Below are 25,157 nucleotides of genomic sequence, written 5' to 3' on the forward strand. Positions count from 1 at the left end.
CGAGGAACTCAGGTGTCTACCTGACCGCCTTCTTGGCCCCAGGTTTCCCCGAGGCTCTTCCCCCTCCTGAGTCACCCCCTCACCTGCGCTTGATGCAGTCTGGTGGGCGCACAAGCGTGGCCGAGGCCCCCAGCTGGGTGAGCACGGAGAAGACCTGGCCGCGCTCCCGCCAGGCAGCCTCGTCACTGCCATCCACTCCCCGCCAAGTCACCGAGAACAGCACGTTGGTGAGCAGGTTACAAAGCTCCTCCTCACAGGATTGCTGCGGACACAGTGGGTGTGTGGGGTGCAGGCTGGGGAGGGAGGCAATCACTGCCCCACTACCATCCCTGTTCAGCACGTCCGCCCACCCACTAGTAGGGACAGCAGGAAGCCGATCCTTTGGCCAACAGCTGAGCCAGTCTGGTGCTAAAGGCCTAAACAGATGGTGTGGGCCTCAGCCACTGCCCGAGTTCCAGGGAGGATCCTGGGATTCCAGGACTCCTAAGAGGAGAGGCAGTTCACACGGTTACCTCACAGTCCTCACAGGCCTCAAGGACTGTCCTAGAATTCTCTGGAAGGATGCCATAGAATAAGCAGACGCCCATCCCCAGATCCAGAAGCACAAAGCAGGACCCTTAGAGCAATGCTGCCCATGAGCCCTGTAAAGTTCCTGCCTCACAGGCTCTCCAGGGCCTTCTGAAGCCTAGTTAGTGCCCCCAACTCTGTCTCAGCATGACTTGCCCTGTTCCAGAACACCTCCCACCCCCCAGGGAACACACTGCAGATAAAAGCTACGAGGCGGCAGCGCCAGACCCGAATGGCAGTTGTAGCCCTGATGTCAAATAGGGCAACACCTTTGGAAAAGCTACGCTGCCTGCCCTGTGTCCCAGAGGTGCCCTCCCTTGGTGCCGTACAGTGGTAGAGGGTGGGCCCGCCTCACCTGAGGGTTGCTTGTATTAGAGGCGTCATCCCCACTGATGGTGGGCTCTGGCAGGCTGCCATCCTCCAGCACATTGGAGAGACTGGAGCTGTGGCGGCCCTGGGCAATAGGGAAGGACCGGGGCCCATCCAGCGGGGAAGGTGTGCCAGGCTGGCTGGCTGGAGTGAGAGTCCCACTGCCACCGCCACCACCAGCAGTATTGCCTGAACTCACACTGGCCCGTTCCAGGCCCAGCTCAAAGGGTGCGGAGAATGGGGAAAGAGCCTGGTAAAAGGCGTCAGGGTCAGGGCAGGGGACCTCTTCGGGCAGGAAGACGTCCGAAGGCTCAGGTGACTCAGTGGGTGGCTTGTGTAAGGCTGGCTCCGGGGAGGCGGGTGGCTCGGGGGTAAAGGGCAGGGGACTGCCAGCTGTGACGGCTTCCAGGACAAACAGCCGGGTCAGCACATCCTGCCAGCCGGCCTGTCGGGCCAGCAGCCGCACTACGTCTGGCTGTCCGTAGATGAGGTGGAAGAGCTGCCAGGCCAGGGCACAGCAAATGAGGGACTCATCCGACAGCCTGCCTCAGCCCCTCCTCCTGGGGCCTTTGCATGGGAGGCCTCCAGAGACCCCTCGTCACAGGCAAAGTCTGCAGGGTAGAAGCCGCCCCCCAACCCCCAACAAAGTTTTCACTTCCCACTCACCTGACGACAGATGTCTAGGCGGATGCTGAGGTCAGCCTGGAGGGACAGCTGCACCACAGCCAATAGATCTGAGAGGTTCAGGCAATCTGGGAAAACGGCCAGAAAAGGCCTGAGGGATTGACCCCAGAGAGGGACTGTGCTCCTCTGCTGGCTCAGCCTTGGTCTCTTGGTACCAACGCCTTCCCTATTCCCACCTGCCCTGGTTCCTGGATCCACATCACCCCTCTACTTGGCCTGCCTCTTGGCCCCAGCCAGGTTGTACCTGCCCCCAGGAACAGCTTGAAGAGGCCCTGGCAGAGCTGGGGGGAAACGGCCCCGTCCGGCAGGCAGGCAACGAGACCCTGGAGGCCACACTCTCGCAGCCGGAGCCGCTGGCGGCTGCGCTCAGGTAAGCGCTCATTCTGCTGCAGTCTGCGCAGGATCTGTGTAGGGGTCGTAGGGGGTAGGGGTCGTCATCACGGGGAAAGAATTACTGTAGGAGGGTGAGTCACCACGCAGGTGTGTGGCTCCAAGAGAGGCCTGCAAAGGCAGCTTCACCCACCAGCCTAAGGCCTTCTGCACCTCTCTGGACTCAGGCGGGGGCCCCCGTGAATTAGGATGCCAGGGTCAGGAGTGAGCTGAGTGTACCTTGCAGACTCGGTCGGGGAGCAAGGGCATGGGCCTTGGCCGCACCAGCAGTGCCAGTAGCACCTCAAGGTTCCCTGGCTCCAGCAGGAAGACAGCCAAAGACTCCTGTGCTGGGGAGCCCTGCAGCAGTGCCAGCAGCAGGTCCAGCGCACCCAGCACCTGGGGATACAAAGTCTCACGCTGAGCCGACCACCCCCCAACCCTGAACGTGGTCCACACTCCACCCCTCCCCCTAGTCTCACCCTCGCCAACCCCCAGCTTACGTGGCCATCATCACCCGCAGCCGCCAGAAAGTTCAGCACCACCTGCAGGTCATCAGCGGAAGAGCTCCGCACCAGAAACTCCCGCGCCAGGCCCAGGAGTGAAGTCTGCACTGTGCGCAGGTCATCGGCCGCTAGGGGGCGCTCCCGCTGTAGGCTGGGCAGGTCCCAGCAGAAACATGCACCCAGGGCCAGGAGAACACAGGGGCATGGAGGGGAGAACAGGGCAAGTGGGCAGGTGAGCTGGGGGACTGAACAGACCTGCCCCCAAGGCCAGAAGCTGCAGTGTCGGCACCCCACCCCATCTGCCCCCACCAGCCTCACCTGTAGTGAGCACGCAGAGCATCGAGGATGAACTGGACCCCGTACTTCTTCCGCAGTTTCTGTCTATGCTCACGGACTATGCTAGACACGTACTGGATGTGGCCTACGTGGGAATCGGCAGAGGGCTCAGGCTACCTGGCTGAGCCGGGTCCCTTCCATCCTCCAAGACAGGAGCCATGGCCCTGCCAAACCTCCCTGCCCACCTCCACCCCCCACCAGGAGAGGGTCATGGTCCCCTCAGATGCCTCAGGGCAGATATGTCCCCTCAGATCACCCACAGGGCTATAGCTTCTCAGAACCTCCACCAACATCCTGCCTGGCGGCATCCCCTCACCCAAGTCCCCACACCTACCCAGGCGCACAGCGAAGTCGCTAAGGGTCCAGAGGTGAAAGTTGAAGAGCAAATGCTGGTAGAGCAGGTACAGGAGGGGCCCACCGCCCTCGGCTGCCACCTGCTCCATCAGAAGCTGGGCAGACATGAGCACATTCATGTCCATGGCCCAGCTGGGGACCTGGGGGAGGACAGAGGAGCTGGGGTGAGGTATCAGGCCCTGCCCGCCCCCTCTCAGGCCTCCCAGTTTCCACCCTGCCCTGCACAGGCAGACGGACACAAGCATCCTGCCTGCTCAAAACGCTTCAGTGGCTCCCTACCGTCTCTGAAGTGCAAGCTCCCAGCCTGCTGTGCAGGTGCCCTGCTGTGCTGCTACTTCCCCCAGACCCTCTTTAGCCAAACCCTGCCCAGCCTCTCAAGGCCCTGCTCAAATGCCATCTCTCCCAGGAGGCCCTCCCTGACCGATGGCATCAGGCTCCCCTTCTCGGTCCCTCCAATCAGTCCCCTTAGTCAGACAGGGCAGTCCCCTCCCCGCCTGCCCCAGCAGGCCCCACCTTGCGCAGGAGGGCCCCAATGATGGCAGGCCCCTGGCACTGCACCAGGCTCTCCTGGTTCACAGCATGGCCCTGTAGGAAGTTCCGCAGCATCAGCAGAAAGGCAGCCACTGCATTCCTCTCCATTCGCTCCTCTACCGCCACCAGGAAGGGAACAGATGAACGTCAAAGGCCTGCCAGTGGCCACAGAGACCTCAAGCAGCCCAACCCCACAACCATGCCAAGATCTCCTCCCCCCAGTTCAGGCACCAGGGACACTTACCTGAGGACTTGCCCAGTGGGAGAAGCAGTCCCTGGGTGGCGTTGTGGCCAGAGGTCAGTTCGGGCCCCACCAGGTCATGTGTTTCTGCTGGACCTGCCTCGGCTTCTTGGGGCTGTGCAGCCACTCGTTCCAGCAGGGGCAGCAGGGCACCCATGCCTCCCACGCAATTCACCACATCCTGTGGGTGGGGGCCACCATGAGAGGGCAGCACCCAGCCATCTCCTGCCCCACTCCATCCCAGCAGACCCTCCAGCCTGGAAATCTAGGTCTCCTCAAGACCTCCCAGGGCGCAGTGCCACTCCCCAGCCCACCCTGTACACATGTGCCCATGCTCATGCTTCCTGCACACACTGCTCACGTGAGCACACACCTTCACGTCCCAGGTCTCCACCCTGTGGCCTGTCAGGCGGCCATCCAGCCCGTGACCAGGGGACAGGTCCAGGCAGATGTTGTTCTTACAGGCCTGGGGACAGGGGGTGAGCAGGCAGCAAGGCTCAGTGGAGGAGGTGGCAGGAGACAGAGGTGGGAGGCAGGGGGAGAGAGCGGGATTAAGCCAACTGCCCCCCCCAATACCTGAGGTGAGTAATGGAGGAGCAGCTTGGTGCCAAGGTCATGCAGTTCACCCTCAGGCTTGAAGGGTGCTGTCTCATTGGGCCCTGGGGGGTGGGCGGGGGGCTTCAGACCTGGCTGGGCTTCTGGCCAAACCCCACCCACAGCCTGCCTCTTCTCTGCCTGATCAGAGGACAGACCCCCCCCCAGGGACACCTTCCCCCCGCCAGACCCCTCGTTTCTGGCCTGGGCACTTGTTGAGACCCAACCAGTTGGGTCCTGGGGCAAAGCGGTAGGGGCTGGGGCAGGGCACGGGGATGGCGCTGCATACCCAGGGTGCACAGGACCCGCAGGGCTGCCGCCTGCAGGGCTTCATGGAAGATGGCCACAGCCCCCAGCTCGCCCTCCAGGGATGTGGGGCTGCCCCACCGAGTGTCCTGTGTGCCTGCGAGGGTGGAGCTGATGCTGCCCTCCTGCAAGGGGGCCACCAGCCCGGACCCCCAGCCAAGCCCTGTGGTGGTCGGGACTGACTTGGAGCGGGTGAGGGAGGGGTGAGTGTGAGCCAGGGCAGCAGGGACAGGTGGCGCAGGCAGGCCCGTGGTGGTGGTTGTTGTGCGGTGCCCAGCAGAGCCGATACAGCAGGAGGAGAAAGGCTGTGGGGCCAGGGTTGGGGGAGTGGTCAGGTCACAGCAGAGCCTGGGGTTCCACCTGCATCCAGTTCCTCGGTGACCCCCAAGGCTGCACAGGCCCCCGAGGCTGAGGCCTGTGGGGTGGGGGAGGGGAAACACGGGGCTCCAGGCCCCACCCTGTCCAAGTGCCCCCAGCTGCCCAAGCCTCCCCAAACCCTGCCTGGCACACCTCACTAAGGGAGGGGCAGCGAAGGGGTGCCGTCTTCACCAGATAGCCGTCTTTGTAGACATGCACCAGGTTCTGGCTGAAGGGTCGGCGCCCTGGCACATGGACAATGGCCACACAGTGCTAGAACAGAAGCCACAACATCAGGTCACAGGTTGGGACGTGGTGTCCCCTCCACCTCCCTGGGCCACATGAGGACAGAGGCTCACCCAGGCAGAGTCGGCAAAGGACACTTCAGGCAAGCTCATGGTCAAGTACTCCTTCCGGGTGCACACGGCCACCACCAGGGTCCCAGCCGCCGTGAAGAAGGCTTCAAACCCTGAGCCGCTGCTGGTGAAGAAGCTGGGGGCAGGCCAAGCCAGTTATGCCCGCTGGTCCTCCTGCTCACCCTGGCACCGCACCCTGGTCCCTAGCAGTCACCCACCTGTACAGTTGCTTTCGCTGGAGCAGCCGGGTGGGGGCCGGGGCAGGTGTTACAGCCGTGGGGTGCAGACACAGCCAGGCATGGAAGGTGAAGCCAGGTCCTGGCCATCGCTGCACAGTGGGTACCATGATACCCGCCATGCTGGGCGTGAGGTCAAAGTAGCACAGGGCTCGTGCCGGGCCCCGGTGCCGGGCCATGCCTGAGAGCGCGCGGATGATGGCACCTGCGTGTCGGGCCTCCCCGGCCTCAGCTCCACCCGGCCCTGAGTCCAGACCTGGTGGGGGACGAAGCAAGCGACGCAGCTCCAAGGGCCTTAGTGACACGTGGCCCAATGCTTGCAGCAGCGCCAGCAGCTGCTCCTGGCAGCGAGCCCCCAGGGCTACGCCCTTGCTGAGTGTCTCCAACAGGCAGCCCACCAGACCGGCCTGGACACACGTGGCACGGCTGGCAGGGCAGCTGTCACAGAGCCACCAGAGGCGCTGCGCTAGGAAGAGCCGCAGTTCAGCTGTGGGCAGTGCTGGAAGCCACCGCATTAGCACCAGCACCGGCTGCTCATTGCGGATTGGTGGTGGCGGACACGTGCTGTGGTTGCCCTCCACAGCCTGTGGGAGGAGAGAATGATAGTTCCCGGGCAACTGGCATGGAACAGGCCACCCTACCAACAGTGGGACTTCCTGTCTCAGTTTACTTGCCTACAGCATGGGAACACAACGTGTGCTACCCCATCCAGCTCACAGGTTGTGTTTGAGGCTCAGGAAAGCCAGAGGTGCTCAGACAACCACCGCTACCAACAACAACCCTTGGCTTTCGGTCTGGGTTGGCCTAAACCCCAACTGCCTATTCCTAGGATCATCCTGGGGCTTGCTAACATGCAGCAGCTTCTGGGCCCCATGCAGCTCAGAATCCTCACCCCAGTGACCCTGACACACAGGGTCAGGCCCCAGGTCACACATAGTCAACATGGTCCCCTAAGGTGGAGAGCTCACCTTCTGTGGTAGCCCTGACTCAGTCCTGGCTGCCCTTGGGACCCTGCCCCCAAGCCCTTGCCCTCACCATGTTGAGCAGCTCTTGCAACAGTCGATGGGTGGGGGGACCGTGACTCTGCAGAACCTCTTGCAGGTGAGGGTAGCCGATGCGCTCCTTAAACACCTCCTGTGCAGGGATGCGTGGGAAAGGAGTGAGTGTGTATGTGGGCCCCAGGGCGCACTCACACCCTACGAGAACCCTGGAGGAGGCATCACCTTTCAGGGCCCCCTTGCCTGGCTCTGCCTCTGGGTCACAGTGCTAGCAGGGGAATAGGTCTACCTCGGAAGGCTGCAGATGGTGGTCAGCCACAAGCATCCTTCCGCCCTCCAGCTCTGAGCCAGGACAGCCAGCTCCCAGGACTAATGACCATGCTCGCCCAGGGGGCTGAGCCGTACCCCAGAGGGCAGGATGGTCACCTCCCCAGCTCACCTGCTCTGACAGCCATCAGCCAGGCCTGTTCTCGAGACAGCTGGTCGATTTAACTCCCATCCCGCACCCCTACTACAGCAGGACCGCAGCATCCTCACCTTGGCGGAGGGGGAGCCGCTCATGATGCAGGTCAACACTCTGACTACGTGGACTGCAATGGCGTCTGTGTCCTGGTCCAGTACCTTGGGGTGGGGAGGGGCAGTCAGGAGAGGCAGGTGCCAGGACATCACAGCTGGCAGCACCCTGCAGTAAAAGGGGTACAGGGACAGGAACAGATGCCCCAAGGCAAGTAGCTGAGCTGGCTTGGGGCCCTGGGAGTGTGGCAACCCTGTCTGGGCCATACAGTGCTAGAACAGAAGCCACCAGGCCCTCTACCCTTGCCCAAACTGCCACGACCCTCACCCTGACCTTGGGGCCCTCTCTGAGCAGCTGGGCAAGGCCCACTCTGACAGAGAAGCCAGGGAAGAAACCAAGGCTGGGAAGGGCCTCACTGGGATACTGGGACAGATCACCAGTGAACCCTTCGGCCGCAGCCCTCTGCCCTCCACTGTGCAGTGGGTTTATGGGTCCCGGTCTCCACCCATCCCCACCCAAGCTAAACACATGTGCAGGCAGGCTGGCAAGTGCCCCATCACCCATAATGATTGACAGGGGGTTGGGGAATTTAGGGACAATCAATCACAGGATGTTAGAACCAGAAGAACCTTCGAAACCTTTAAGTCCGACCCTGCCCCTTTCCCCTAGATCCAGGTGGGGATACTGAGGCTCACCCTTGCTGAATCCAACAGCCAGAGGCATGCTACTCCTTCACCCTGCCCTACTGAGGGGCTGAGAAGTCAGGAGGGCTTGGAGAGTTTGTCAGCAGGTGCCAGGCTGTATTTTGGCTCCATGGGGCCCTTGGTCCCAGCTCTGCCTGACTCCCCAAGGGACCTCAGGCAATCTTTTCCCTCCCCTAGGACTCAGTTTCCTCATCTGTAAAAAGCAGGGGTCTCACTGGCCTTGCCTACTTTGTAGATGAATGGACATGCAGGTTCTCAGAAAACAGCCTAGTGCAATAGTCACACAGGGCTGCTTCATGAGGACAAAGCCAGGGCAGGGCTCTGGAGGTGGGGGCACAGGTGTTGAGCCACCAGAGAGAGGGTGCCCCATGGAGAGCCCCTGAAACCCCGCAGCCTCCTACAGCCCCCATGCAAGATGAGGCAGGGAGCACGTCATGAGGGCATGAGGGGATAGGGAACTCCCAGTGACCTGCTTAGGGCAGGTGCAAGGATCCAAGCAAAGAAGTGGCCCCATGTGGGGGACCTCCTTCTCTGTGAGTGACCACAGCCAAATCCCTGAGTATCTGGCCTCTTGTTTCCCCTTCTGTGCAATGGGGGTGGGGTGGTTGAGTATCGAAGGTTCCTTCCAGGTTGGCATAGCCAAACCCCAGCTCCCAAGACTAATATAAGTCAGGGAACAGACCACAACTGTGCCATTTCCTAGGATTGGGATTTGAAAGGTAGGTGAGACAGCATGGGGGACCCAGCCCCATCACTAGGCTATACCAGGACTGGCATGTATCTGCTCGTTCCCCTGCATAGTGCAGAAAGGCTCAAAGAGGGAACCCTGGGGGGTGGGTGCCCAGGGACGTGGGTGCCTGAGTTGGTCAGCCCCAGGGTGGTACCTTCTGGACATCGGGCTCGGTCAGTAACCAGGTAGCCAGGTCACTGTCCCCCTCAGGGGGCGCCCGGGCCTGCAGGTACAGCTGTTGTGGGGGAGGCACAAGGTGGAGGAGGCAGAGGAGAGAGAAGATGGAGGAAGGGTGGGATTAGAGCAGAACCTGGGGCAGTTGCCAGGGCTCCGCCCCATAGGGAAGGATGCGCCCTGAGCCCCAGGCCGAGCGCCCCACCAGGCACTAGGGAAGAGGAGGGGAGCTGAGCCACCCATACCCTGCCCGGAGGGACGGAGCCGGGGGCAGATAAGTGGGCAGGGGTAGGCACTGCATCCAAAACAGCTGAGCCTTCCTCCTGCCCCTACGTTTGGGGTTGGGGAAAAGGGAAACAAGGGGCCAGGGCAGCTCCCATCCTTCTATAACACACTCTTCACGTGGGGTCCAGAGCCATCCTGAGCCCCAGGCCCTCCCACTGAAGTGCAAGCCATCCCACCAGCCCAAGTTTGCTCATCAGCAGCTCGGCATCCACACGCGGTGCCCCCAGCCTCTGGGGTCCAGGCCCCCCACCCCAGCCTGGGCCCCACCCACCTTGCTGTTCTGGATGAGGCGAATAAGGTGTTCAAAGCAATTGTTGCTGAGGAAGGTGGCCTGCAGCACTGGCCGGTCCTCACATGCCAGCATCATGGGGATGGCATCTGTGGAGAGGTCAAGGGTCAGCCCTGCCCAAGCCGGTCTCAGCAGAGCCTCTGGTCAGCCTTAAACCTTCTTCCCATGCTGCCCAGGCCAGCCTTTCCATCATCACCTGGGCCTTCCCCTGCTAGTGCCACCTCCCCAAGAGCCCAAGAGGCTATACCCACCGAGCATGCTGACCCAGAGGGTGATGAGGGCCTCTTCGGGGTCCAGGCTTGGCCCAGCCGGCCAGTCGGCATTAAGGACACGGAAGTAGCCCTCAAGCAGGGCTCGGAGTTCTGGTCCCCGGCGGGGTGTGTGGCTGGCGTGCAGGACATGTACCACACCCACCAGTGCCTCCAGTGCCAGCGGCACTAGGCGGGGGTCCTGGGCTGGCCTGTGGCCCCGGCCCTGCACCACATCCAGCAGGCCCTGAACAGTGCCAGCGCTCACAGCCTTCTGCCCGTTCTCCTGCAGGTGCGGGCAGAGGTGGGCAATGGGCAAAGGGCTCACCCAGCAGAGAGACCGTGAGACAGCCACCCTCGGGCCCCCAGGCTCCTCCCAGCCTACCTTCCCTCCTGCAAGGACAGCACCAAAGAGATGGATGAGACGCAGCAGGAGCACAGGAGGCAAGTGATCTGCATCCTGCAGGCTCTCTGATGGGGGTGGGGAGCAAGAAAGTGTCACAAAGCTTGCAGGGCTGTGGGTCCAGGGGACCACACAAGAGGTGGGTGCCCTGGGGTGGGAGTGGGGGGCTGGGTCAAGGAACAAGGCTGGGAGGCCCAATCTGAGGGAGAAGACCGGGTTCTGTGCAGGGAGTCTAAAATGTCATGACTCTATGCTAGGAGGTCTGAGGAGGACACAGCCCTTCGTTGGGGAGCTTGTAGGGGGCATGGCCCTGCCCTGAGAGCCTAGCCAGCTCCCTGGAAACTTAAGCCCCAAAATGAGGACCCCAGGGTGAGCACCCCCCATGCACTTCCCCATGGCAACCCAGGGTTTAGTTTCTTAGATACAAGTCTCCTGGTCCCTCTGCCCTGTGATGGTTGGAGCATCCCGTGACCGGCTCTGGGGACCCTGCCGTACCTATCATACAGATGCTCCGCACACCATCCCCCTACACCCGCACTGGGGACTTCTAGGGGCTTTCACAGCGTCATATCTGGGAGGCCCACCTGGCCCTGCTCCAGTAAAGCTGGACAGGATGCCAGGACACGAACTGAAACTCAGAGAGCAGAAAGGACCAGCCCTGGGTCACATGAGTGTGTGGGCGTTGGAGGGGGGGAATGCAGAGCTGCCTTGATACCAGTGGGATGGGGTGGGGGGCCTCCCGGGGGACAGGGCTTTCAAGGTGAGGCCTGATAATGCAGTTGGCCAGGAAAGGGAAAGGAAACAGTATGGACAAAGACCAAAGGTGGGATAACTAGTTGGATACTAGGAATGAGAGGACAGGACCATGGCTGGAGAGCGGAGAGCAAGCGGAGCTGGAAAGGAAGGCTGTGGAGACGATTGGATTCTGAGGGCGTCAGGTCCCCACTGAGGAATTTACAGTAGGGGAAACAAAATCCAGTGTGTTTTAAGAAGAGTACTCAGGCTGTGGGAGAACAGAGGCAGGGAGCTTCCCAGGGGCATCTCCCCTCTTGGAGCTGTTGCGCCCGTTCCAAACCCAGGCCCGCAGCTCCCTGGTGCATCCCAGAAACACTGAGATATTTACTAGGCCACCACCTTCCCAAACCTGGCCTGTCCCTGTCCAGACAGCATCCTGCCAGGAGCCCATCTGAAATCCTGGCCAGTGTCTTCCAATGAGAGGAGAGAGGACACTCAGGAGCAAAAGGTACCCAGGGAGAATAGGTCGCCAGAGATGTTCTGGGGGGTCAGCTTCCCCGGGAGTATGGGAGCAAGAAGGGGAGACACCTAATGTAGACACTGTCTTGTGGAAGAGAGGAGACTGGGTGGAGCTACAGGGACAAAGAGATTGGACCAGGGAGTTTTAAGATGGTCCAGATCAGAGTGGGGTACAAGCAATGGGGGGGTCCCAAGAGACAGGAGAGAAGGGGGAAGGGAAATCGACTCCCCGGCAAAAAGAAATTACTCATTTTGTGCAGACATGCCCTTCCTCTCCTCTCTGCCCCTGAACTCCTACTTGCCTTTGGAAGCCCACTCAAATTCCCATGGTTCTCCCAGCCCTGAGTACAGCCACAAGTGGGTCCTATCCTGCATATGCAATGGGGAACCAAAGGAGGGGGCTCATGTTTGGGGGCGGGGCCAGGCAGGCCGGGGGTGGGGTCTGACCTCGGAAGAAGGTGCTGAATCCACAGGGCAAAGCCGCAGGAGGGAACTTGTACTTGCTCTTCTCCTTCGAGCTGATGACTTCCCTGGCAGGTGGGGACAGCGTGGGTAGGGACCGAGGTGAGGCCAGTACTTCACTCCTCCTGCGTCATCCTCCCCTCAGCAGCCTGCACACCGGCCCCGCCCACCTCTGCACCTTGGCCAGTGTGGCCACCCCCATCCTGTCCCGGGCCTCCTCTGGGTCCTCCGCCTGCGGGCCGCCTCTCACCCGCTGTGCTGGCGCCGCCAGGTCTGGTAGGGGTCGAAGAGGCCCTCACAGAGGAGCAGGGCATGCAGGGCTACGTTTTCCAGCTGGGACCCATGGCCCTCCTCCAGTGGTGGGGGTCCTTTCAGCTGTAGGCATGCGGAGAGGGTGAAGGGGGGTTAGCTGGGCTGTGGCTACCACCTGCCAACCCCCAGGGTAGAGGCCACCTCACCTTGGCCACCAAGCGGGTCAGCAATGCCAGCACCCGGGGCACCAGCACCTGGCCCCAGCCTGCCTCTACATTCTCCGGGTTCCTGGGAAGTGAATGATGGGAGAGGTCCCGGTGACAAGCCAGCCCTCACCCCAGCCCACAATTGCACATTTTCTCACCGTGGAGAAGACAACAGGGACCCACCTGCAGAGGATGACGAAGAGCTTGAGCAGCAGCAGGGCTTGCTCCAGGTCTCCCTCGTCCAGCTGCTCGGCCAGCACGTGCAGCGCATCCCAAGGTAGCAGCGGCACCTCCGCACCTGCTTCCTCCGGCCTGCAGGGAGCGGGGTCACTAGGCGCCGAGCATCCCTCAGCCTCCCGCCCTCCATGTAGCTCCAGCCTCACCTGCGTGGCTCCAGAGAGGATAGTGAGATGCTCTTCTCGAAGGTACTCACAAAGGCCTTCAGCCACTGCTGCAGATAGCCCAGGTCCTTCTGCAGGCAAAGGAGTTCAGGGGAACAGTGGTGGGGGCAGAAGGGGCACAGTGGACAGGGGAGGGACAAGGGGATGTGGACAGAGGTGGAAAGTGAACGGGGGCACACAGAGATTGGAGGTGGAGCAGTGGGGGGGGAGAAAGGGAGGGATGGATGGGGGAGGAGGACAGGAAGTGGAAGGTCAGCATCAGAGGACTGCCTTACATACTGACCGCTCTCTCAGGGCCCCCATCTGCTTTTCTCAGCCTCCCAGTCTCCTCTCTCACTTCCTGAACCCTTGGGGACCCAGGCAAGCCTGACACAGGCAGGGGAGGGACTTAAGTGTATACATTCCTAGGGCATGGTTGTGGCCCACAGGGGTGCTGGGGCTAAAGGTCTCCCACTCACCAGCCTCCCTGAACCCAAAGCTATGGGATGGGCTCTCGCCTGCCACCTTCTCCCAACTCAGCATCCACCACCTCCAGGAAACCTTCCTTGACTGTATAGCCCAGGCTGTATGTGCACTATCGGCCAGGCACACCCACGCACACACACATCCCCCACCTGTACAGGCAAAATGCCCTGCCTCACCCTGGGAACCTCCGCCCACACCCTGCTGGTTACCTGGACCCCAGGCCCCAGAGCTGGTTCCATGGGTAAGAGGGACAGCGGGCTGAGCCCGAGTTTGGGCGCCACCAGCCAGGGAAACTTTGGTGTGAACGGGAAATGTCCCCTCTCACCCTGGCCCCCGGGGCAGGAAGCGCAAAGTCACGGTGGGGGAAGGGGGCCGCTTCCTCCCGGCAGACCGCAGGGATGTGGGAGGGCCTGGGGCACCCAGGGCCCAGCAAGAGAAGCTGTGAAGGACCCAGCCTAGCACCGGGGGTGGGGCCTGCAGCACAGAGGGGCGGGGGTCACATTGCCCTGGGTGGAGCTTGTGGACAGAAACTAGTTCTACAGGCATGACGTCCAGGAGAACTCCGGGATAGGAGCCAGGGCAAGCCTATCCAGGGACAGGTTGTGGTCCCTGCTACTATAGTGCCCTTCATTCAAGGCACCCACAGCTCCCTGCCTGGGTCTAAGGCCTCAGGCCCAGGCAATAATGTTGAAGGACTCATCCATACCTCTGCCCCACCCTCCTCCAGCGTCCAGGCTCCCCATCTGGCCCTGCTGGTCTCTTTGCTCCAGAGACACAGGTAAGCCCTGGACTAGCCATAATCTGTTCTAACCTCTAAGCCCCTCCCAAGGCATGGAGTGGGTGGTGGCCTGGATCTGAGCTCCTCCTTCCATCCCTCCCCCTTCCCTCCTTCCACACCAGCCCCATCTGGAGCACCCACCCTAACCAGCAGGGCCCAGAAGGCAACTTTCTTTCCCAGGGGCAGGGGGGAAGGACAGGGACTATACTGAACATGTATGGGCAAGGGACACATCACAGACAACACCCTGAGACTGCTCCCCAGGTGCCACGGACCTCAAATCAAGGACCTCCAGAACTACCTTTGCATGGACGGCTAATTTTTTGCCACTTGTGGGCCCCAGACCACAGGGCCAGGGCTGAACGGGCCCCAGGGAAGGGGCCTGACCCCAGCAGACTGGGCCAGGCCCCAAAAAAACCTAGACAGAGCAGCCCTCCACCCTGTGGTTGGACACCTTCCTTGTACATTTTGTCACAAAGCCAAGGCCCAGGCAATTCAGAGAGGGGCTGGGGCCACCAAGGTGCAGGCCCACACCACTGTGACTTTTTGCCTGTCAGTTACCTTTGGTGACCTCTCCACCCTCTGCCGCTGGCAGCCTCCCTGCTCACCTACCTCTGTCTATACCTCTCCTCTCCACAAACCAGCAAGGACACCAACATGCCCAACCCTGAAAACACCAGAGCAGGCCAGGGCTCTTAGACCATTTCTTTTGAACACTTCCCACTGCAAATGGGAAAACAGGGCGCCCCAGAGGGGATGCCTCGTCCATTAGCACAGTTGCAGCTCAACCTTTGTTCTAGGCCAGGATCACTCATGGTGGCTAGAGCCAGTCAGCCCAAGCTGACCACATGACCCACGACCCTGCCTCAATGACTCCACACATCCCTCCCTACCTTCAAAATTGTCCCAACACCATCCTCCCTTCTTCTAGCCCCAAACCACCCCCGGTCAAGCCACAGTCTCTCCCACCCAAAACCTGAGTCCTTCTTGCCCACTGCAGCTCTGCTGAGCACCTGTAAGCCCACACTTGACCATGTCCTCCCTCCCTGGCCCAAAGATAAAAGGCTTAATTGCTAAGCCAGGCATTCTGGGTCCCTAGTCCAACCAGGGACTGCTTCTCCAGCCTCTCTGCCCTTCCACATCCGTGATTCACATTCTCCTGTGTAGGCCTCTGATCTCCCATGCCCCACTGCCATCTGTGACTTGGGCTTTTGGTACTTAAGCAGGAAACTCCCACCCTCCTCATGGCCATCACCTGGATCGGCCCTCCCAGACCTGACGGGCCCCTCAAACTCTGCACACCCCTGCTTTCTGTCCCTAGAACCACACCCTCAGCCTGTCCAGTCCTGCAAACTTCCAGCAGGTCCAGGCTGGGCTGGGTTCAGGTCTGAGGCAATCAAGGCAGCAGTCTTTGTGGGTTCTGGAGGGGCCAGAGGGGACTCTAAAGCACAGTAGTAGGCAGGGGTAGGGGTAACTGCCGGTCTTTACTCTGGGGATCTCACCTCTTCTCCCCGGGAATCCTCGGCCTGGCTCTGACCTGGGCCCCATGGCTTGAGGCTGCAGTGCTGGGGGGTGAGGGAGTCCCTGCAGGCACTGGGGCTGGGAGGCAGGGCAGAGCAGGGGCCTTGAGCATGGAGGCAGGGCTGCATGCCGAAGGCTCCAGAGCCGGCAAGAGGTGGCTGTGCTGCTCAGGGTGCCCACACTCCTCTCAAAGCTCTGCCTCGCTGGCTCCTCCTTCCCTTTACAGCTCTGAACAGGAACGTCGGTGGGCCAGCCCAGTCCCCACCCCAACCTGACTGGGCAAGGGTCCCAACCCTGCCCCTCCCATGAAGGCAGGTCAGGAGCAGTCACACTCCTCCCAGGGCCTTGCAGCAGGGGAGAAAGCTGTGGGTATGGGGGTCTCAGAGTCACCCCTGTAGGGACCCCAGTCTATGCCCAACCAGCCCTGAGGACACTCAGTGCAGGAGGAGGGGAGCTCCCACAGGTTGCTTAGGTCCTGGGTGAGCATGGAACTGCCACTTCCTCAGAACTCTGAGGTAACCCGGGAGGGCTGAGGGCAGGCAGCTGAGGCGTGGATGGGTGGGTGGGGCTGTCTTTCAGAGGGACAGGGACCACTGAGCTCCTGACACCGTGCTGCCTGAGACCTGCGTGCCTTACCCCGAGCCTGACATAAGGCCTGGCTTGCCCTGTGTCTCAGGGACCAGATCTTGCCCCAAATCCCCCATCCCCAAAGTTCCTTAAACAGTACCCAGCGCCCCCAGGACCCATCAGTTACCACTACTGTCTGAGCAGCCAGTCAGCCACCCTACCACAGGCCCAGGGCACGTCCACAGCCTCCCCCCGACATCCGAAGCCCCCCACAGGTGGTGCCCACCTCATCTCCAGCCTCACATGCCATATTCACTGGCTGGCCCACTGGATATTACTCACTGTCCCCACTGCCACAAGTCTGCATGTGCTTTGCTCTCCATGTTTCCTCTGCTTAAATGTATCCCCATCAGAGCCAGCACCTTCCCCAAGATGCAGCCCTGTCTGGTACTTCAGAGGCCGGGGGTGCCAAATTGAATGTGGTTGAGGGCATGGGTTCTGGAGTCCAGACCTGATTCTTACACTTGGTAGCTTACTAAATATTAATCTCTCAAAAGGGAACTCTCCTACACTGTTGGTGGGAATGTAAATTGGTACGCCCACTATGGAGAAGAGTATGGAGGTTCCTTAAAAAACTAAAAATAGAGCTACCGTGTGGTCCAGCAATCCAATTCCTGGACATATATCCAGAGAAAACCATACTTTGAAAGGATACATGCACCCCAATGTTCATGTATCATGAAGAGCACGGTTTACAATAGCCAAGACATGGAAGCAACCTAATGTCCATCAACAGATGAATGCATAAAGATGTGGTACATATACACAGTGGAATATTACTCAGCCATAAAAAGAATGAAATAATGCCATTTGCAGCAACATGGATGGACCTAGAGATGATCATACTAAGTCAGAGAACAACAAATGTCATATGTTATCACTTATATGTGGAATCTAAAAAATGATACAAATGAACTTATTTACAAAAGAGAAACAGACTCACAGATTTAGAAAACAAACTTATGGTTACCAAAGGGGAAAGGTGGGGGGGAGGGATAAATTAGGACATTGGTATTAACATATACACGTTACTATATGTAAAACAGATAATCAACAAGGACCTACTGTATAGCACAGGGAACTCTACTCAATACTCTGTAATAATCTATATGAGAAAAGAATCTGAAAAAGAATAGATATATGTATAACTAAATCACTGCTGTACAACTGAAACTAACACAAATTGTAAATCAACTACATTCTGATATAAAATAAAAATGAAAAAAAACAAAACAAACGATTAATCTCTCTGTTTCAGCTGCCTCTTTAAAACCATCTCTTTGCTTAACAGGTAAAGGCTCTCCAACCACACCCACCAGCATGTGGTAAGGTGAGTGAGAGCTCCACTCCCAAATTCAGGGGCTCTGCCTTCCCAAGCCCTTGGCATTCCAGGGCAACACTCATCTTCTCCCCACCCACCTCCATGAGTGACAGATGAGTGGCAGACCTTGGTTCACTGGCAGAGCCAAGGTCCCATGGGCCACTCCCCAGCTGGCTGTCCCAGGCAGGTGGAATGGGAGGATCTTCATGGACCCCAGGTTAGCGCTAGAAGCAGGGTAGGGAGAGAAGACTGAAGCTCCATAGTGGTGACTCTTCCCAGTCAGAGCTGCCTAGGTGGTAGTGAGCACCCCATCTCCTGGAACAGGCAAGCAGAAATGGGATAGGGTGGGGTGGGGCCTGACCAGGATGACCTCCTTCATGTGTGGGGGGTCTCCCCACTCAGCATGAGGGGGATGGCAACGTCAAGCTGAAGGTGGCTTTTGGCTACACCAGGACGACTGGAGGTCAGACTTGGAGGGCCTCGGGCCAAGGAACGAAGCAGGAAGATGGGGACTTTGCCAGGGGCAAGGACAACTGAGGCTAGTGGTCCAAGTGCCTACGTGGCTGGGCCAGTCTCTCCCCCTTACCTGGGGAGGGGGTCTTGAAAGGCATGGACCTTCTGGTCTCCATAACAGCCCTCAGGGTTTAACCTTCCCCTTGTCCTATCACTTTGGAAAACAGGAATTTCCTTTCAGGGTCCCCATAGTAACCAACCTGCTTCCACGGTGACCCCACACTTCCACATCAGCTCCCCCAGTTGCCATAAAAACTCCAGGGATTACCAGCCCCTCCCACAACCCTGGACTCTGTGCTACTCTCCCCATCACCTCAGTCGCTCTGTCTTCAGTTGCCTCAGTAATAAAGGCAGGTAGCAGGAAACCCTGGTTGCCCCTTTAACGTACGGAAGAGGGTTGGGGGGGTGGTCAAGCACCAAGGAGGTCCTTTTTCCCATTTCAAGATGGTAAACTGAGGCAAAGGAAGAAATATGACCCAGCTAAGGTCTCGGAGGGAGCAGAGGGCCTGACTAGGTTTCCATGAGGCAGTAGAGCTCAGCAGTCAGGGGTGAGGGACCAGGGAGGGGCGGGCAGAGCGACGTCAGCTCGGGCTCTGACCTGACCTTCCTAGAACCCTGAGTCCTCAATGGCATAAGCAGAGAGCTCAGCCTACGCTCCCCACCAGAACCCTGAATGTTTGTCCTGTCCTGACTTTTGGGACCCTAAGTACCCCTCAGCTTTCATGCTCCCCAATGCTCCCTTGCACTAGAGGGCTATAGAGCGGCACTACTGCTCCAGCCTGAAAGAGGGCCACGCATCTGCATATTTTGCATAACCTTTACATGCCACCCAACTGCTAGCCTACTGGGTGCTGCTCCAGTCCCCTTATCCTCTCCCCCACTTCCTAAGCCCTCACTGGGGAAGCCCTGCCGGGTTGAGTCCTCTGGATGTGCCCCCACCCACCCAACGAACTTGCCGCTCACAGTTCCCACTGCCCTGTGCTTGCTCCTCCTGCTCCTGTGCGCTCAGCCCCTCCAGGCCCAAACTCAGTCCTCTGGTAAGACATCCCTGATCAGTCACCCGGACATTCAGCTAATACCCAAGGAGCACCTACTAAATGTGAGGCGTGGGGAAACCGGAGAGTGGCAAGCGCAATGAGGGTTCAAGTGGGGAGACGCCTGGGCTGAGGTCCAGCTTGGGCTGCGGGAACAGGCGGGGAAGGCCTCCTCAGACAGGAGGGAGAAGGCTCCAGGCAGAGGAAACGGCCTGTGCCGTCCCAGGGTGCAGGCCCACCTGAGTCTTCCCGCGCACAGGACTAGACCTTTCCTGGGTAAAGGAACACAGAATGGAGGCTGGGCCAGAGCTCTGCCAGACTCTGCCCCAAACCTGTCCAACGACCTTGGTACGACCCTGCCTTGGTTTCCCCACTAAGGCTCTGAGGGGCTCAGACTGAGTGATATCCAGGGGGCACTCTGGCCCTCCGTCCTCCTTCAGTAGCCACCCACAGCCCCCTCGCCCACTCGTGGCCCCAAGAGGTAGAGGTGAGCAGGCCTGAACCTGGGGTCTGTGAGGGGAAAGGAAGGGCAGAAACAGGGGTGCTCCCAGGGCGGGCCTAGACCCACAACTGGGGAAACAGGTTTGCCAGCTGATGTCAGCTCTCACTGTTGAAGGGAGGGGCGAAAGTATTGGGGGAGCCTACTGGCTGGGTAGCTGGCCATTTCAGGGGTCTCTTAATACCCTCTCTGTTCGACCCCTTACCTTATCTTCCCCTCTCCCCCAAGCACACACACAATAGGTCCCTGGCAGGGCTCAAAGTAGCACAGCCACCACTCCCTAGGAGCTCAGTACAGAGGGTGGAGACCATGTTCCGGGAGCAGAAGCAGGACCAAGCCGGCAGGAAGGCAGTGCTGGGAGGCTGGCTGAAGCTTCCTCTCCCCAGGAAACCTGGCCCCTCCCGGCTCCTGGGTTCACACTCATATCCTGGATTTGTTTGCCTGGCCCCAGGCCGTACTCTGCCTGCCCAGGCTTCTAAGGCTACAACCAGCTAGCCTGTGCCCCACACCTGCCCTGTGAGGTGAGGAGCTGGAGGGGGAGAAGGGACTCAGCACAGATGAATGCTAAACACCTGTGAGGGACTGACCACTTGCAGAGCTCAGCTAGAAGGGGCAGCAGGAGGTAACCACGTCGGAGGTACAATCCTGGGAAACTGCCAAGATACCCTTCCCCAGCAGCATGCCACCCAGCCTGAAGACCCACCATTAACAACCCTCAGTCTCGTCACCTCGTTCAAGCCCCCCGTCGCCTGATCACAGGTGAAGAAACTGAAGACCAAGAACCTGCCCACAACCACGGAGGCAATCAGAAGCTTGATTAACATCCCTCAGACTCATCACCTTGTTCAAGACCCCCTTTGCCCTGTCACAGCTGAAGAAACTGAAAACCAAGAACCTGCCCATGACCACGGGGGCAATCAGAAGCATGAGGGCCAAGGGCAGGTTTCCTCCCAAATCTTTTGCTCCTTCACAAGGACCAACCTTTGGAGATGGAGACAGAGAAGCTGGGGTGAGGGGATCCAATGGGGCAGGGAAACAGGAAACTTCTCTGCCCTGGACCAGCCATACTGGCTATCCCTCTGCACAGTCCAGGCCACCAGAGGCCAGGACTGTGCCAAATTTACAGATATGGAAGCAGAGGCTCAGGGGTGTAAAGAGCGTGCCCTGGGTCACACCAAAGACACACTCTACTCCATGCACTGCCTCTTGCCGGGTGCCTGGACTTCTCACCACCTAAGCGGGCTCAAGAAGCTATGGCCCTTATGGCCTGGACTCCTGATCCCTGGGGCCCAAATCCTGGCCTGCAGTCCTGGGAGACAGTTGGCTAGCCTCTTCAGAGGGCCGGCTGATTTGAGCATGAACTTCCCCCTAGTGACGAGATCAGGGGCACACAATAGTGCATTGTGCCCAAGGCACACCTGAGCCAGGAGTATGATGCCAGGCAGGTGCAGGGAGGAAGGCTGGTGCTAGGTGAAGGGGAGGGGGGGCCTTACCCTGGGTTCTCTCCTTGCTGTGAATACAGAAGGAAAGTGGGGGCCTATGGGTGCGAGACACAGTTTGGGGTACACCTGGGTCAGAGTTGCTCCTTTCACCTTCTGAGGCCACTTGAGGTAGTCTCTGAGGAAGGACGGGGAGCTCAGGAGAAAATGGCCTCCCCCCATCCCTTTCAAACATCCCTCCCACCTCACCCGCATTCCCCATTTTCACCCCCAGCATCCAAGGCGAATCTTTTCTTTGGGCTGGACCCCCCCTCCCCCGTAATGCACACCCTGGCCCCCGGGGGTTGGGGTGGGGCCACCTGGGGTCAAGGAGGAGCTCACCACCGGCAGTTCGTTGCAGGGTATCTGAGGACTTGACTCAAGTCAGACCGAAGTAGGGACGCCCCCCTTGCATGCCTGGAGACCCCCAGCCCACTCAGACCCGTTGGCCATGACCACCCAACTGGGCTGCGCCCACAGGAGTGGCACGCCCAAATTCAAAGTAAGCCTCCCGCCCCTTCCGACCCAGCCGGCCTTTTTTTTTCCCCCGGGCCTCAGTTTCCCCAACTGTAAAAGGGGTAAGTGCCCTGTCTTGGTCCAGGCCCCTCTCCTCAGGGATAACCGAGGCTGCACTGTCCCCACCCAAGAGGTTCCTGTAAGGTGCGCGCCCGCGAGGGCCGACCCCCAGGTATAAGTGCCAGAGGCACCAGCCGGCCGGGGGCGCACACGTGCGTGCGGAGCCCGAGCACGCCCAGCGCGGGCGTATACATGGCCCAGGTGGCGCCGGGCGCAGGTGCAGCAGACGCCGGGCGCGCGGAGCTGTGGGCACGGCGGGCGCGGGCTCACCTGCGCGTAGTAGAGTAGCCACAACTCGTAGAGCCGCTCCGAGGCGGCCATGGCCCGACCAGGCTCCAACCCTGCTGCACGCCACCTGCCGCCGCCGCCGCCTCCTCCGCGCCGCCCGCCGGTTGCCCTCGGCCAGGCCCATGGGCGGAGGGCGTCACTCCAGGGCGGAGCGGCGCGGTACTACTGAGGGAAGTAGTACTGGCCGCCGTCGCGCTCCTCCTCCTCCCTGTCGGCCACCGCCCGGCTTCCTGCGCTTCTGCAGCCGCTACCGCCGCCCCGCCTATCCCGGGACCGTGCAAAGGGCGGGGAGCCCGACAGAAGGAGGAGCCTGAGGTCAGGGCGGCCCAGGAGGGCGCCCAGCAGCCCCGCCCCCCGCAATCCGCGCCCTCCGGAAAGGCCAATCTGAGCCTCCCGGACTAGGGTCGGGGTCAGGGATTCCAGATTTGTCTTACGTCTAGATCTAACCGGGACACAGCCCGCCTGGCTGGAAGGGCCACCATTCGTGGAAGGGACAGGCTCGAGGGATTGGGGGAAGGGGCTGTGAGCCGCGTGCAGATGGGCAGGGTCCTTCAATAACTAACGAGGACAACAACCGTGACAACCACTTGTAGAGTTTACCACGTGCCAGGCGTTGGTATAAGCTCTTATGGGGAGACCGAAGTGTCACTTTTTTAATCCTGTTGTTAGTGGAGCAGGATTGTGTGGCAGGAGTGCGGGGCGGGGGCGGGAGGGGGGATCAGAAAACAGCAAGACAAGCCTGAAATAACTCCGGGGGAGCAGTTCCCTCCATCTGTTGGGCAGATCCCTGGAAGATTTAGGTACTCCTTGCCTCGCCTGGATCCCCTCCTCCGGGAAGCCTTCCTAGATACTCCAAATGGAGGCACCCTTCATTCCAGGGCTCAGCACTTGATTCACATTTTTTTTCTTTAACGTCAAGAGGTTAAAGGCTAAAGGGTACCTCATGCTTCTGTTTAACAGGCAGAGAAACTGGGGCCCAGATGGGCCAAATGAGGACCATCTGGGCAGCATGGACAGGGACAGAGGCCTGACTTTCCAGACCCACTGCCACCATCACCCCTGGGCCTCTTCCCCCACCTCCCCCTACACCCCCTGGGAGGTCAGGAGGGCCCATGGTGTTGGGCAGGGGTGAGGCCCTTTGTTGGGGGTGGGGGGAAAGTTTGTGGGACCCAGAGAGTTACCATCAATTGGAGGAACTGACCAGGCTGGAGCCCCCTAGACCTTGGGTGGCCAAGAAAAGACAGACTCTGTCCCCATACCCATCCTGTTCTGTCCTCCTGGCTTCTTGGGCATCTCCTCCACTCTGGCCTTCTGCCCCATCCATCCTACTTCTGACATTTCCTGAACACTTATTACATGCGTATTGGGTACTACCTGCATACCAGGCCCTGGCAGGGCACCCCACCTGACGCAGGGGAGAGGGCACCAAAAGGCCCAAGTTACAGAGGTCAAGAGGGTCGTTTGTGGGGGCCAGTTGGACAGGGGTCTGTGGCACTGGGGGTCTCTGAAGGGAAGTGGGAAGCAAGGAGTGGGTGTCCACCTGCTGTCAGCCTGGGAAGGGAGGTCACAAGCAGGGAACAGCTTTGCTGAGAGACAAGTCACTCTCCCCAGGTGGGAGGAGGTGTGGCTCTGGGGACCTGGATAGGCTGTCAGAAGATACTGACTTCAGCCAAAGTGGTCTCTCGGTTGTCAGGGCATGCTAATTGACTTGGGAAAGGATACCCTGGCAGCTCCTGCTGGGAAGCAGTGCACCTATTGGCGGAGGCCAAACCAACTCTCAGCTTAGTTCTCAGGAACTAAGCTCAGGGTGGTCCCTTAGGGCCCACTGGGCCCAAGTTGGGGTTTGCTCTTCTCCAGGTTAGGTAGTCTGACCCTGGGTACTTTGCCACCCCGGGTGGGGGGGGGCGGGCGGGGGGTTGGAGGTGGGAGGGGATCATCCATGAACCCAGAGGAAAATGGCCATTCAGCCAAGCCCTGCTCTGCTTAGGTTTTGTTTGAGCTGAGAGTGGACAGAGAAGGGCCCAGAGGCCCATGAACAAGTGCGTCCAGGAAGCCACAGATAGCTTAAGAGGAAAGGAGAGGCAGACCTCTCAGGCTGGGATCAGAGTAGAGAGTCAGGGAAGGCTTCATGAAGGCATTCGAGCCTTTAAGAATCAGGGCAAGTGGACAAAGATGGGCCAGCGCAGTCCAAGTGGCCAGCATGGTTGGCGCTTAGGTAAAACCAGAGCGATTGACGCGCTCTATCCTCCTTCACTCAGGTCTGGTTCCTCTTGCCGCTTTTTCCCTGATTGGCATTGGACGAATCGAGCCTTAGAGCCTTCTTTGCCGACCCCCGACGAGTTAGACGTTTTGTGGGGGAGGAAGGGGGCGGGTCCTCCTGTAGCAACTCAGCATTGGTTGGCTTTCAGGACTTCCTGCTCTCCCATTCTCGTCCCTGGATTGGCCGTGAGGGGTTCGTCTAACACCTTGGGCCTGCGCGCTGCGGGACAAGAGAACAGTGGGGGAGGGGGGATGTCTGCGGGCAAGATGGCGGCTACTGCGGCCGGTGTGGGCCGGTTGGAGGAAGAGGCGTTGCGGCGAAAGGAACGGCTGAAGGCCTTACGGGAGAAAACCGGACGCAAGGTGAGGAATGCAGAGTGAGAGCCGTGGCTGAGGTACCCAGAGTTTGGATTCGGGATCAGGGCGAGAGGGCAGGGGACTACTGGGAAAAGGCAACTGCCGAGGACGCGCATGCGCGCTGCTGGAGCATGCGCACGGCGTCGGCGCCCGCCCAAGTCTGGGTCTGCGAGAGCGGTATTATGCTTGCGCTAGTGTTGTCGCGCGTGCGTTGGTATGGTAGGGCAGTGGTCGACGCGCCGCAGGCCCTTTGGCTCCTGGCCGGTGTTTCCCGTGTGGATTTCCAGGGCCAGTTTTAGTTTCATATGCTCGTTGGTTTGGGCGTGATTTGTTCGTGTCTGAGCACGCTGAACCTTCCGTTTTCCCATGACCAGCCGGCCTCCCATCCCTGGTGAAATACCGCGAGTCTGGCAGACTCTCCGCTGTGTGCCAGAGCGCCTTGGGCAGGGCAGTATGAGACTGCTCTGGGCGCCCGGCTGGATCGTTGAGTACAAAAAACCAGAAGGAAAGATCCATGTCTGGGTTAGGGTAGACCTAAGGGAAAGAGGCGGGCGCTTAGTTCTTTACCAGGCTCTTCTTTGGGGATTTAGTCCTATTAGTTGCCAAACTTGGAAACATTTTTCCTTGGTCTTGTTTGACACCAGAATGGTCTGATTCCATTTCTACTTCGTTGTTCTTTCCGAAGTAATCGAGAGGAAGGAGAACTCTGAAGTTC

At 59.7% G+C, this 25,157-nt stretch overlaps 2 protein-coding genes across 5 annotated transcripts in view; one reads left to right on the forward strand and one right to left on the reverse strand.

Annotated features, from left to right (window-relative positions):
* The window catches only part of NBEAL2 (neurobeachin like 2), a 30,893-nt gene extending 8,471 nt beyond the window's left edge, over positions 1 to 22,422 (reverse strand). Inside the window, exons 1-28 of one of the 4 annotated variants that reach the window (XM_081245793.1) lie at positions 21,809 to 22,422; positions 12,709 to 12,797; positions 12,509 to 12,637; positions 12,326 to 12,407; positions 12,118 to 12,242; positions 11,853 to 11,935; positions 10,134 to 10,219; positions 9,752 to 10,034; positions 9,483 to 9,589; positions 8,907 to 8,987; positions 7,342 to 7,425; positions 6,842 to 6,940; positions 5,789 to 6,390; positions 5,574 to 5,706; positions 5,368 to 5,487; positions 4,841 to 5,162; positions 4,534 to 4,616; positions 4,331 to 4,423; positions 3,961 to 4,138; positions 3,699 to 3,832; positions 3,166 to 3,325; positions 2,814 to 2,916; positions 2,493 to 2,646; positions 2,230 to 2,388; positions 1,865 to 2,024; positions 1,603 to 1,688; positions 923 to 1,435; positions 84 to 262 (exon numbers count right to left, since the gene is read on the reverse strand). In XM_081245793.1, coding sequence (XP_081101919.1) covers positions 84 to 262; positions 923 to 1,435; positions 1,603 to 1,688; positions 1,865 to 2,024; positions 2,230 to 2,388; positions 2,493 to 2,646; positions 2,814 to 2,916; positions 3,166 to 3,325; positions 3,699 to 3,832; positions 3,961 to 4,138; positions 4,331 to 4,423; positions 4,534 to 4,616; positions 4,841 to 5,162; positions 5,368 to 5,487; positions 5,574 to 5,706; positions 5,789 to 6,390; positions 6,842 to 6,940; positions 7,342 to 7,425; positions 8,907 to 8,987; positions 9,483 to 9,589; positions 9,752 to 10,034; positions 10,134 to 10,219; positions 11,853 to 11,935; positions 12,118 to 12,242; positions 12,326 to 12,407; positions 12,509 to 12,637; positions 12,709 to 12,797; positions 21,809 to 21,859 — 4,478 coding nt within the window. In that variant the 5' untranslated portion in view covers positions 21,860 to 22,422. Of the gene's footprint in view, positions 1 to 83; positions 263 to 922; positions 1,436 to 1,602; positions 1,689 to 1,864; positions 2,025 to 2,229; positions 2,389 to 2,492; positions 2,647 to 2,813; positions 2,917 to 3,165; positions 3,326 to 3,698; positions 3,833 to 3,960; positions 4,139 to 4,330; positions 4,424 to 4,533; positions 4,617 to 4,840; positions 5,163 to 5,367; positions 5,488 to 5,573; positions 5,707 to 5,788; positions 6,391 to 6,841; positions 6,941 to 7,341; positions 7,426 to 8,906; positions 8,988 to 9,482; positions 9,590 to 9,751; positions 10,035 to 10,133; positions 10,220 to 11,852; positions 11,936 to 12,117; positions 12,243 to 12,325; positions 12,408 to 12,508; positions 12,638 to 12,708; positions 12,798 to 13,400; positions 13,435 to 21,808 lie in introns of those variants that run through there. The other 3 variants (XM_081245794.1, XM_081245795.1, XM_081245796.1) reach the window with 3 other exon arrangements.
* Positions 22,423 to 24,306: 1,884 nt separating this feature from the next.
* Positions 24,307 to 25,157, forward strand: part of CCDC12 (coiled-coil domain containing 12) — a 49,103-nt gene continuing 48,252 nt past the window's right edge. Inside the window, exon 1 of the mRNA XM_081246594.1 lies at positions 24,307 to 24,448. Within this exon, the coding sequence (XP_081102720.1) occupies positions 24,338 to 24,448 (111 nt within the window). The 5' untranslated portion in view covers positions 24,307 to 24,337. The remainder of the gene's footprint in view (positions 24,449 to 25,157) is intronic.

This window comes from Mesoplodon bidens, assembly GCF_964165515.1.
Source record: "Mesoplodon bidens genome assembly, chromosome: 10".
NCBI classification, from domain to species: Eukaryota; Metazoa; Chordata; class Mammalia; order Artiodactyla; family Ziphiidae; genus Mesoplodon; species Mesoplodon bidens.